The 13,282-nt window shown below is 44.2% G+C and overlaps 1 protein-coding gene and 1 pseudogene across 2 annotated transcripts; one reads left to right on the top strand and one right to left on the bottom strand.

The window, feature by feature from the left end:
- The first annotated feature begins 821 nt into the window (after nucleotides 1-821).
- On the top strand, nucleotides 822-5,792 carry LOC109732640 (G-type lectin S-receptor-like serine/threonine-protein kinase At1g11300; annotated as a pseudogene).
- Nucleotides 5,793-7,631: 1,839 nt separating this feature from the next.
- Nucleotides 7,632-12,307, bottom strand: LOC109732644 (transcription factor E2FC). Of its 2 annotated transcripts, XM_020291824.4 has the most exons (13): nucleotides 11,714-12,198; nucleotides 10,496-10,637; nucleotides 10,314-10,352; nucleotides 10,151-10,236; nucleotides 9,937-10,025; nucleotides 9,805-9,859; nucleotides 9,175-9,227; nucleotides 9,042-9,092; nucleotides 8,916-8,964; nucleotides 8,768-8,833; nucleotides 8,591-8,685; nucleotides 8,295-8,514; nucleotides 7,632-8,212 (listed from the first exon to the last, which is right to left on the bottom strand). In XM_020291824.4, exons 1-13 carry the CDS (start codon nucleotides 12,080-12,082, stop codon nucleotides 8,147-8,149), a joined length of 1,380 nt encoding a protein of 459 aa, XP_020147413.1. In that variant the 5' UTR covers nucleotides 12,083-12,198; the 3' UTR covers nucleotides 7,632-8,146. The 2 variants fall into 2 exon arrangements, with proteins under 2 accessions (XP_020147413.1, XP_073363811.1); XM_073507710.1 differs by having other exon boundaries at nucleotides 8,208-8,514; nucleotides 11,714-12,307.
- Nucleotides 12,308-13,282: the final 975 nt, after the last annotated feature.

The raw sequence follows: 13,282 nt of genomic DNA, 5'->3' as shown, positions 1-13,282 counted from the left end.
GTCACCTTTTCACCGTCATTGTAATGCTACGTGTGCAGGCCTACCACAATTGAGCAAGCGTCCCCTGTGTTGGCGCGTCTCTAGGTTTATAAGGCAACTAGTTCAGTAACTTTCTATTGTTAATTCCAATATCAACGGTATCCGCAAAGAAAAAAACTAATATCAACGGAGTTGAGTGGTTCATGAATCTAGAATTTCTCCGGAGAATTCTAGGTGGTCAAGAAGTTTCTTGACAAGGAAGAGAGCAATTCAAGAATGAAATAATTCTAGTTGCCGAATCGCAGCGTAGAAACTTGGTTTTCAACTTACGGGATGAAAAGTAGGAGTATGTTGCTAACTTGGTAAGTTGTGACGTGGTGAGGAACAGAAAAACATTCAGTCTGCACGCGAACATGGTAAGAAACACCTAGCTTGTTCGTTGGTCGTACATTTGTGTTAGGTCTGACCATACAGGGATCCAACCACGCTGGAGCTGGTAAATTTTATCAGCATAAATGCTTAATGTTTTAGCAGTCACTAGTCTGTCTAGTCAGCAATGACGGTGGCATCCCAACTCCGACGTGGACAGCTGAAATCTAAACTCCAAATTTCCAATACACTCTCAGCTCCCAAACCAACCTGCTAGCATTTCAAGATCTAGCACTCTGCTTCTTCCACGGACGAAAATGCCTGGATGCTGCCTGTGATTCATCTTCGTCAAAGCTTTTCTTTTTTTGGATTGTAGACCAAGGCTCATCGGGTGCAAGTATATATACACTTACTCGGTTACTCCCACCTTGCAGACTAGTTTTGTACTTAGATTTTTGTGGCCTGGTCGATCCATGGATTGGCTGGCTCTCACCTGCCGCGCCGCGGTGCTGGTCCTTCTGTTCCTGCCGTTCGGTGCATCCGACGACCGGCTTGTCCCCGGCAAGCCGCTCTCCACTGGCAGCACCATCGTCTCCGATGGCGGTGCTTTCGCCTTGGGCTTCTTCTCCCCAAACAACTCCACCAGTACCCCAGCCAAGTTGTACCTTGGCATATGGTACAACGACATTCCAGAGCTCACTGTGGTTTGGGTCGCCAACCGAGAAACCCCGGTCATCAACAGCTCTTCCTCTTCACCGGTGCTCTCACTCACCAATTCCTCCAATCTCATTCTCTCTAATGGTGATGGCAGCGGCCGTGTCCTCTGGACTACGACCAGCCTATCCGCTACACCAGGGCCGTCTACCCCTGCGGCGGTGCTTTTGAACACCGGTAACCTCGTTATCCGGTAGTCAAATGGCACCACGTTGTGGCAGAGCTTCGACCACCACACCGACACGTACCTCCCTGGTATGAAGCTTCGGGTCAAGTACAACACCCACGATGGCGGTGACCGCCTCGTATCCTGGAAAGGCCCCGGCGACCCCTCGTCGGGCCGTTTTTCTTTTGGATTCGATCCCACCACGTTCCTCCAGGTATTCGTCTGGGACGGGAAGCGCCCGGTGTTGCGCAGTGCCCCATGGACAGGGGACCTTGTGATTAGCGAGGGCCGATACCAACAGGCGAATGCCAGCACAGGGGTCATCATGTACCATGCCATCCTTGACAACGACGAGGAGATCTACATCACATATAGCCTCTCCGATGGAACCCCGCACACTAGGTTTGTGCTGACCTACTCCGGCGAGTTCCAAATCCAAAGCTGGAACAACAAGTTGTTGGCGTGGGAAGTCCTCGTGAAGTTGCCCTCCGCTGAATGCAGCCTATACGGCTATTGTGGTCCGTACGGCTACTGTGATCAGACGGCAGCACCTGTCCCAACGTGCAAGTGCCTAGATGGTTTCGAGCCGGCTAGCACGGAGGAGTGGACCGGTGGCAGGTTCTCTATGGGATGCCGGCGGAAGGAGCCATTGGGCGGGTGCGGTGACGGTTTCTTGGCCTTGCCAGGGATGAAACCGCCCGACAAGTTCACCCTCGTTGGTGGGGGCAAGAGTACATTGGAGGAGTGCGCAACAGAGTGCAGCCACAACTGCTCCTGTGTGGCGTACGCGCACGCTAACCTGAGCAGTAGCAGATCTGGAGGAAACGTGACAAGGTGCTTGGTTTGGGGCGGGGAGTTGGTTGACACCGAAAAGCTTGGCGCAGTGTTTGGTAGAAACACGCTCTATCTCCGACTTGCTGGCTTGGATGTGACAGATGGTACCGCATTCTCTCCTTGTACTAAGTTTCAAATGAAAATCTCTCCCTTTACTAGTTTGTTATTGGAGTACTTCTATTGTTTGACATGTTTACGCTATGTATGTATTGCACAGGTAAAAGGGCAGAGAGCAATGCAGGGAGGATTGCGCTACCAGTTTTAGCAACTGTTCTAGTACTCCTATTCATAGCCTTTGCATGGTTAAAATTTAAAGGTGCATTTAGCTCCCCCCTCTCTCTCTCAAAAATGAGATATTCCATCTGAGCTTGCAATTCATATTTACTATCGTGTTGTACCCTTGGACTACAAAATCTTGACATCGTTTGGACACATAAAACTAGAGAAAATAACCCTTATACGAGTCTAGCTTGCTTTAACCAAATGATGTAATCACAATGGACAATCTACTAAAAATAATAATGGAGTCCACATGCCAGAGAAACCATACTCGACATCACCTGGCTTCATAAAACAAAGAGTGATGATGTGTAACCTTGCTATGAATTCGAGGTATCAAGGATATAGGTGAGCCTGATTGAGTGAACATTGCACATGCTATGGGGGTGAGGAGGTAGGAGTGACAGAGGGATTCTAGGGAAAGTATGTGTCACTAGTAGAAAACAGGGCTTTGGTCACAGGGCAGTTTTCACATTAGTCCCGGTTCAGTCACGAACCGGGACTAATGTGAGCATTTATCCCGGTTCGTGCGGCTAAAGCATTAGTCCCGGTTCACCTGGGCCCTTTAGTCCCGGTTCGTGCCACGAACCGGGACTAAAGGGTGCGATGCCCATTAGTCCCGGTTGGTGCCACCAACCGGTACTAATGGGCTTTGAGGCATTAGTACCGGTTCATGGCACGAACCGGTACTGAAGGTCCCATTTTCAAACTCCCTCCCCCCCCCCCCCCCCCGACCGCCTTTTCAGTTTTAGAAAAAACAAAAGAAAATGATGGAAATGTCAAAAAATAAAATAAAATAAGTTTCCCATGTGATATGTGGTCTAGTTGTTGGGAAAATTTACAAATATGAATTTCGACTTTATTTGCAAAATCTCTCTGAAATTTGTAAAATGGGCATAACTTTTGCATAGGAACTCGGATTAAAAAGTTTTTTATATGAAAAATCATCTACTCGAAAAGTTACATGGGAACCCCGTTAAACATTTTCAAAATCCTCAAAAACCTAACAGAAAAAAATTTACGGGGCTTTTAAGATCTAGAGTGGAAAAATCGAAAAATTTCAAACTTACTAGTGGCGCACCATTTGCTAGGTGCGCCACTAGTAACAGAAAAAAATATAGTTTCAATTTTTTTTTGGAAAAAATGTGGTCAAATCTGGTCAAACTGTGGTCAAACAATGGCCAAACTAATTATTCTAGAATATTAGTGTTACTAAATAATTATTTTAGTTATTTTGAATTTTGGTCAAATTTGGTCAAACTGTGGTCAAACAATGGTCAAACTAATTATTCAAGAAATATTAGTGTTACTAACTAATTATTGTTTTTTAAAACAATAGTTTCAAACTCAAACAGTGAAATGTGTCACTTCATGCTCAAGCAAAATTCCTGAAGGTTAATAGGATTGACATCTTACTATTGTCAGGAAAACAACAAGTGCAGACTTGGAAACGAGGGAGAATAGAACCCGGAAGTTAAGCGTGCTCAGGCCGGGGGAGTGGGAGGATGGGTGACCGTTCGGAAAGTTAGATGATTTGGAATGATGAGGGGTGATTAGAGGATAAATTGAGCAGTGATGAGGGGTGGTGATTAGAGACTAGAGGTTAAAATAATTCAGAAATTTGAAAATCAAAAAAAAATTCAAAAAAAAATTTCAGAAAAAAAAAATCAAAAATTTCCTTTAGTCCCGGTTGGTGTTACTAACCGGGACTAAAGGTGGAGCTCCACGTGGCCGCGCCCTTTAGTCCCGGTTCGTGTAAGAACCGGGACTAAAGGGGAGAGGCATTTGTAACGACCCTTTAGTCCCGGTTCGAAAACCGGGACTAAAGGGCCTTACCAACCGGGACAAAAGCCCCTTTTTCTACTAGTGTGTTCATAAGGGGGTATTAGTCGAACACCAGCGGGTTCCAAGAGTAAAAAAGAACATTTCATTTATTATTTCTATTTCCATGATATACTCATCAAAGAATAAATGATTATAATATTGTGGAAGCAGGTAAGAGTGAACAATGGAGAAAACGCAAAAATTTATCATTTGGTGAGCTTGATGTAGGAAACCCTCCCCATGATCATGAATTTCCATTTGTAAGATTTGAGGAAATTGCCATAGCAACTCACAACTTCAGTGAAACGTGTAAGATTGGACATGGAGGCTTTGGCAAAGTTTACAAGGTAACATATTCAAGAATTTTCTATATTATTCATTGTAATACCAACATAATTTAGTGGCTCATGTATCTAGGGTTTTACCTTCAAATTCTCTAGGGAATGTTAGGTGGTCAAGAAGTTGCTATCAAAAGGCTTAGTAAGGATTCTCAGCAAGGAACAAAGGAATTCAGCAATGAAGTAATTCTAATTGCCAGATTGCAACATAGAAACTTGGTTCAACTCCTTGGGTGTTGCGCGGACAGGGATGAAAAGTTATTGATTTATGAATATATGCCTAACAAGAGTTTGGATGCTACCCTTTTTGGTACATATTCTAGGAACACACCATCATATCCTATAACATCTCAAAACATTCTTTTTCTTACATTCCTTCTATTTACAGATGACTCAAGAAAATTGCTACTGGATTGGTCGACACGGTTTAATATAATTAAAGGGGTCGCAAGGGGGCTTCTTTATCTCCACCAAGATTCAAGACTCACAATAATTCACAGAGACCTGAAAGCTGGAAATGTTTTGCTAGATGCAGAGATGAAACCCAAGATAGCGGATTTTGGTATGGCGAGGATATTTGGCGATAACCAACAAAATGCAAATACTCAACGCATTGTTGGGACCTAGTGAGTATCCATTGAAAGAAATATCATATTAACTTATTTTTATAAAAAATTCTCAATTTAGTAACTCTTGCAACTAAAATGATCAAGCAGTGGCTACATGGCTCCTGAGTATGCAATGGAAGGCCTCTTCTCTACCAAGTCTGATGTATACAGCTTCGGTGTGTTACTATTAGAGGTTGTAACTGGTATTAGAAGAAACTCCAATAGTCAAACCATGGGTTTCCCTAGCCTCATAATCTATGTGAGTACACAGAAGACTTTTCGCGACTGTCATTTGAAAAGTGGATCTAGTTTTGAAAACAGTTTTTATCTTGACTAACAAAAAGAAAAATAATAATATGAGCTTCTTGGTTGTTTCAGTCATGGAATATGTGGAAAGAAGGTCGGGCAGAGGAGTTACCAGACTCATCTATCATGGATACTTGTTCAGTAGATGAAGTTGTGCTTTGCGTCCATGTGGCACTCTTGTGCGTCGAGGAGAACCCAGATGATAGGCCGCTTATGTCATATGTTGTGTTCGTCCTAGAGAATGGAAGCACCACACTTCCTGACCCCAATAGTCCGGCCTACTTCGCGCGACGAAGAATTGAAATGGAGCAAATCAGAGAAGATATTCAGACTTCCGCAAACAGTTTTACTCTTACTGAAATAGAGGGGCGTTGAAATAACAAATCTTTTGTTTCTATAGATGTATCGAGCATTGCCGAAAGACTGCATGTCCCAACAAACTGGGCATGCATTGTGTGTTGTTCAGAAGTCATCATCTTTGAATGGGATTTTTATTCCATTTTGGGCTTGATAGCTGTCTCAGTGAGAATAGTAATTAAGATACTTAAAGCAACAAAATTCAGTACTTATTGGACACAAGTGATTCGGTGGCGTTGTTCTTCTCTGCCACTCTTACGATGGGTTTTGTGCTTAGTAGCTAAAGAGATGACAGGACAGTCAGACAAAATCACAGACAAAGTATGTTGACTGAGGTGAAGTGTGCAAGCGTTCATACGCAGCTTTCAAGTCTAAACTGCAGGTGATCGGAATGGCCATCTGTGGTGGATTTTCAGTCCAATCATCAGTAGCAGCTCTGCAAGGTGGTTTAGTACAGGTCCTGAGTACATTGTTTGTACCTGGCCTGTTTTGTGTCTTGTGGACAGTCAGTCCAAAATTTGACTAAAGGCTGCACACGTGGCACAAAATGGTTGGACACAAAATTTGGCTTATGATTAAATGAAAATCAGTCGACTGTTAGTTAGACACACCCTTAACCTATATGAAGAATGAAAGAGAAGCTCATTAAAAAGAAATGCCAAAAAACCCTCTTTTCTCTAGATATAATGAGTAGATATGTCACGAGCAATTGAAAAACATGGTGCACCCTATTCTAGACATGCATATAAGATGAATGCTTGGTGGTTGGCGTTGGCAATTTGTGTGAGGGAAAGTGGACACTAGCAGATGGATATGCATATATATATATATGAGTGACATTTAAGAATTTAGATCATCATTAGACTTAGTTCATGTACATACACTATTTGTGCCTAGGAGATTTAATTATCTGAGACATTGGAGGAACCAAAAGTTTGGAAACAAACGATGCACTTTGATTGCCACCGGGTCCACATTGGAGCCCGCCTTCCTTTTGCATGAATGTAGTAATCTAGAAGCTTGAAGGAATTCTGATGGAGTATGCCTCCAAGGGTCTTTTGTCGACCAAGTCGTACATCTACAATTTCGGCGTCTTACTTCTCGAGATTATAAGTGGGAAGAGGAATGCAAGCTTCTCACAGGACACGAAATACATATAATGAACTAGATACACAAGACCTTTATACGGGGGCCTCCTATTGCTTTTTATTCAAAACAGACTCTGAATGATTTCAGAAAGAAAACATAGCAAGTGATTTCCAATTTGCTCCTTTTATGGGAAGCTCGTTGAGCCAACTCTTGGATTTCCCATAAATTTCTCTAGAAAGTCTTACTACCTCTTAGACTCAAGGTGTTGATATGGTTGGTACCAAGATCCGAGAAATACTAGTATTCCAACCAAGGACAAGTTATGGAGTTTTCTTCGGAAAGGTGACAAGAGTTGCCAGTTTGGCGAATTGATCATCTCTGCCTGAAATGCTTTATAGCTAAAGCTGATTTGAAATATTTTAAAATGTGCCTTAGATCTAGTACATAGTACTTCATCATTTTTCTTTCTTTCGAGAAACGGCTAAGATCATGCATGGTGTACCCTTATGCATACTGATATCTCAACACATGAAAACAATAATACAACCTGTACATATTGCAAGTATGAGAGATTAGACTGTAGGTGTCGAGAAGATGCCATGTCAAGATATGGAAACAGTCAAGGAGACGCAGGTGGAACACGCACCAATAAACAGCACAACATGAGCTACACAGGAGCCCACCGCGGCCGAAAGAAAGGCTGCAGCAGAATTTAAGATAATGGTTCATGATGATCATATCGACTAACACAGCTGAACCAATGATCGGTATGAAGTATTGACCTTTATTGATATGCTACCAGCAATCTAGGTTGCCAGTCAGGATATACATCTGATGCCGCTCCTCAATGAGGGAGAAGACCAGATAACAACACAACACACACCGACCGGTGGATGTTGGCCTTCCTCTGGACTGTGTTGCCTTCCTATCTTGGTATACACACACACAGTCCCTCTAAGGAAGGCCGGTATAATGGATGGCTCAGTTGCTGAGCCTATCCCATGTATATAGATGTACCAGGAGGAGGTACCAGCTACAACCATCCTGCCAATGTACAACATCTACTGCCTACAGTATACTCTCTCTGCTTTGCCAGTCAGCCGAAAGTCCAGAACAGAGCATGCGCCGGGGGGGGGGGGGGGGGGGGGGGAATGGAATCTGCGGTTACCCAATGAAAGACTCCCGCTGAAGGTGGGCCTACTGATCCAGGCTCCGGTTCCTTCGCCAATGCGAATGTGCATTGTGGGGTCATTGCTATTTCGCCACGTAGTGGCGGATCAAGTCTAAGTGGCCCATGTTTCAGTCATGGTAGCGTCAACGTCAGATGCGAGCCAGTAATCAGCATCACGCTGCAAAAAAATTGGAAGAACGTGAGTATCGAGCAGCCTTGATTAGTTGGGTCTGTGATGCCGTTTTAATAGCATTCCTTACATCAGTATCTGGCAGTACGATTTTCAGAATGCCAGGCATCCGTTCATGTGTACTGGATGGTTCCGATGTATGCTTGCCGACAGTGTCGCCCTCTCCCTTTTCGGGAGCTTGACTTGGATGATCATCCACCGGCCTTGGAGCATCTGAACCTCCAGCTGTGGATGCATGATCCAAATTGTCTTGCGCCACCTGCTCTGGGTCGGATACCCCCTGATGGTCACTGGCAGAAAATAGCAGCTTCGTTAGTACGTACTATTGAGTGTGAGTTCTACAATAAGCGGTTTGCGGCAGTTTACCTTATCAAATAGCAATCAATGGGACCCATTGAACTTCTCAAGAGAAGCTGGTAATGCTTTTCTTGAGATTCCAGGTCCTTGCAGATGTCCATATCCTGGTAAATGAAGTAGCGTCAACAACCAGACAGATCGATCAGCTATAACCACATAGCTGAAAGGTAACTAGAGATTGCATACCGCATTAGGATCTGGAACCTCAACACAGGTTCCGTGAGGAGCATGTATTGCAATACGAGTGGATCCCTGCAATCAGTGGGGCAATTGTTGAAATGCCTTTTGTGATTACAGGAAGAAGAAACAGACATGAAGCAAGGAACTTTCTTACCTGTAAGTGAGGAATCTTACAAATATCTTCCTTGGAAAGATACAACCACCTAAACAGAAATACATAAGGACTCGGTTGATTGTAGCAACAAATATTATTTGTGAACATAAGAGATGACAATCTTACTTTTTTTTGTCCTTATTTAGTTTGAGCGCCAGCAGTTTCTCTTGTGCTTCTCTGCAGAATCAGTAACTATTCATCAAAAAAGAGAGCAGCGATCAGGTATTTTTGTTGTTTCGGTGAAAAAGAAGGAACTTACCGTATTTCCTCATCCAACCTGCTTTCTTTATCATGTGATGAGTCCAGTTCCTCCTGTAATATAATCAAATGAAACTTTATACAAAAGTTTAGGACAATAATGCTAATGTTCAGGTCGACTGGCTTGCCGTCAGAAGATGGGCCTGCTAATTTGCATTTTGTTTCATCAGGAAAAAAGGGGGATTGCATTTTGCAGACAATACTGTGAACTTTGAGAAAGGCAGAAAGCCCTCAGTCAAACGAAGTGTACTTAAGATAGATTAATGGAATTCTGATATGTGCTTTATTCCCCTGGTTATCTTAGATATATTCATAATGACTTGGATATTTCCTAGAACTTTAATATGTTTACAAGACAGTGGGCGTGTTGCATCCACTAAATCATCGGTACACACCATTCACTACAGAAACACTTTGCTGCGACACCCATGGTCTGATTAGTCATATAATTTACAATTAGGAAACTAAATGCAACTGTAGAAAAATGAGCAAATAAACGTCCCTCTATAATAATGAAAAATAAACTAAAGCACAATAATGCACGCACAGTGTATGTATATAAAGCATGAATATAGTAACAAAAACAGAAAAACAGAAAATGAAGATCATACAGTTGAGTAGTATAGTGTACCTTCAATGCAGAAGTTTGGAGCTCCACCTCCTTAGGCAGTAACATGTCAAATCCCCTTCAGATGTATTTATTTCATCAGTAAAAAGCTACGACAGGGAAAATGAATTAAAAGCAGAAACATGGGACACTTACTTCCAACGAATCGTATTCTTCAGGCCCTTTTCAATTAAATCTACACCTTCCAGGACATTTGTTATATCATATATCCTCCGCTTTTGCACCTACAGAAATTAATAAAACTAAAAGACATTAAGGCACTAAACTCCAGACAATGAAAAAAGAACAGACACCAACGAGGCTGAGACAGTAGAAAGCAAATTTCATTTTGCTATATACTAAACCAGACCTCCAGTATCTCAACTGCTTTATTTAAATCAAGGGTTCCATCTTCTGCTCCTTTAAGCAGGTTGATGAATTTCTTTGTCAGCAGACCTGGCAAGAAGAAAATAATAAGCAACAAACATACATCATCTCTTTCTTAACTTTGGAAGAACAACAGCATACTTTACCTAGTGAACTGTCATAGCGGCAGTTGTTTGCTGCATCTCCTGAAAGTAAAATTGGTGCCGTCAACAAATGACTATTATATTAACCAATTTGGTTCAATAATAAACTGGAAGAAGTATCATCAAATGACAGCGACGCACATCGAATATTTTGTAAACTGACTTAAATGTAACCAAGAGCGCACCTTCAATTGATCCATGTGGTTTTCTTGCTCGCTTGATACCTTTTGTTGGTCCAGTGGTACTCTCCTTATGATGCCCTTGACTAATCTCTCCCTTCCCAACTTCAGACTGGCCATTTTCTATTTCAATTTTCTGCTCATTTTCCTAAATCATGTGAAGAAGATACACGAAGATGTTGGTAACACTTATAGTCTCATAGGTACACTAACTCGCTAACAGAGTGCAGCTAATTGCCTAACCATATTAGAGCACAATGTCATTTCTAAAGATGAACTACGACATCCATGAGTCTTGAAATGGACGGTATGCTGTGCTAACTTGCTAACTTTTTCAAAATGAGGATATAATCAAAGCAATTCAGCAAGTATAAGCCCTCATTCCAAGGGGTGAAAATGGAGTTCGGATATATACACTGCAAAAACAGAGTTTGACTATTTTTATAAGAAAAGTGTGCACAGCGATGCACTATAAGTTCAGTACCAGGACAGTCTTATCTCGTAAGACCAGGTGCAAAAGGTCATAAACCCTCAGCCTGAAAATCATCCAAAGACATTATATGCTTCTACGACTCACTTTAGACATTCAAGGTGAGACTAAAATCATCACTACTACTATACTTAGACAACCTGGGTCACCACTCCAAACATACACACAGAACATGCTACTATGGCCAGTTATACTGAAGAGAAAGATAAGTGCATAGAAAAAGTAAATGAGGATGCATATATATAAACTAAAGCTCACATACACAATGTTGCTTTACTAAATACTGGTCTTCATCTGAGATGTTCCTTCCAAAACAGAGCATGTCAATGGGACGTCGATTTCACGTTTGGAGTGCAGGTTTGTTCGAACACCGCAGGAGTTTAATCTAACACGGCGATCATAACAACGCACATTGGCCGTACAGCTAACCGTGGGAAGATTACAGTATTGCCCTTAGTCATGGCAGACCTCACTGGATACATTACCACTACCCAAAGGACCATTCGAGCTCACTGTCAATTGATTCAGCTAGCAGAAACTCTTCCTGATGCAAACCTACAGGAAAGCACAAAAACCCCACCGAAATTCACGGTGCCCAGGGCTGAACGATCGATTGTGGCAACGAACACTAGGATCAATCACGATTTCTCGCGCACACGACGCAGCATCGCCGCAATTAGCTACGAACAGACTGAAACAGCAATGCTGAATGTACTGCATTTCGATTGACTTACCGGCGCCTTGGACTTGGGCCTCCCTCTCCTCCTGGCCGGCGGCACGACGTTCTCGTACACCGGCTGCGGCGGCCTCGGATGCGGCAGCTGCGCGGGGGAGGCCTGGGGCGGCCGCGGGGGCGCCGCGGCGGCAGCAGCGGGCGCGGGAGGGGGCCGGGCGGCGATGTAGCGGGGCCCGGGGAGCCGCGGGGAGTACACGGGGATGGGCGACGGGGCGCGGAAGTAGTGCACGTGCGGCGGCGCGGCGGGGACGGCGCCCCGCGGCGGCGCGGGGCATCGGAGGAAGACCTGCGGCGGGAGCGGGGGGCGGTGGGCGGGGCGCGGGCGCGGGAGCGGGAGCGGGAGGGGGAGGCTGGGGGAGCCGTCCATGGCGCGCCGGCGTGCGGCGGGCGAGGACGGGGACGTGGTAGGGTTTGGCCCGGCCGCGGCGGGGCGGCGAGGTGGGAAAGCGGGAAGCTTTGGCTTCGGGGAGAAGGAGGAGGGAAGGTGGGAGGGAAGAAGAGAGGGAAAAACCAACTCAAGAGCTCTCCTTGTTTCTCTCTCCTCTTTCTCTCTCTTGTTCTTGTTCTCGAGGTTTTTCTCGGGCTTTATAGAGGGTTTTCGGTTCTTGTTTTTGGCAAATGTTTGTTGCCGAGATTATCCGCGGTGCAAGACGATGCGCGAATCGTTATCCTACGCATCATCGATTATGGGAGGCGGGCTGGAGGCGCGCGTTTCCTTCCGGAATTCGACTGAGCTTACCGTTGGAGGTTTAAATGTTGTCGTCAAAAAGCGAAAGTCGTGATGTTTTGGCTGGAATCATAAATGGGGCTATCGGAGGACGGCTAAGGGGGGAGGGGACTGGCGAGGGACGGAAAGCATTGAGTTCTCCGCGTTGACACGGCCTGTATCATAGCTGTGACGGTTGGTCGGGCGATGCTGGAGACGTGGATGTTCGAGACGTGGCGACGCAACTAGACAAAAGGATGACGGTTTGTTCGGATGTAAAGAGTACCGTGAGCGCAGAACGATGTAAGGTCGTCCGCCCTGTGGCACGAAAAGCTTTGAGTTCTTCGCGTTAACATGGTCGATATTACTTCTCCAACGGTTGGCGGGGTAATGCTGAAGATGTGGCGATGGAACTAGATAATGGGTGACGGTTTGTTGGGATGTTAAATGCAAGAGTCGGTCACCGTAGGTGTGTCTCTTGTGGCTAAGAACACAAAACAATGTGCGGCCGTCCATTCCGTGGAGTGTGAGATAGGATCAACAGATATATCCATAAAGTCTACTGTCCATATCTTGTTTCCTGTTGGGAATTGTCCATATATTGTTTTCTGCTGGTTCGCATATGTATTATTATTATTATTATTATTATAAGAACGGGCTACTCAATCCGACAAATATCTCATAGAAACTTAACCAAAAGGTAGGGAAATCGTTGACTCGGTGGTTTGAAGTTTCGGAACCAAAACATTTTGAAATGTATAAGGAGCGGGTATAATGTTGTTCCATGCAAAATCTTTTCGCCAGGGCAGAGAAATATACATACAGATGGGTATTTACTACAGGAGGAATTGAATAACGTAT

This window comes from Aegilops tauschii, chromosome 2, assembly GCF_002575655.3.
Source record: "Aegilops tauschii subsp. strangulata cultivar AL8/78 chromosome 2, Aet v6.0, whole genome shotgun sequence".
Lineage (NCBI taxonomy): Eukaryota > Viridiplantae > Streptophyta > Magnoliopsida > Poales > Poaceae > Aegilops > Aegilops tauschii.
Note: the sequence above shows the minus strand (reverse complement) of the source record. Positions and strands in the feature narration are given on the sequence as shown.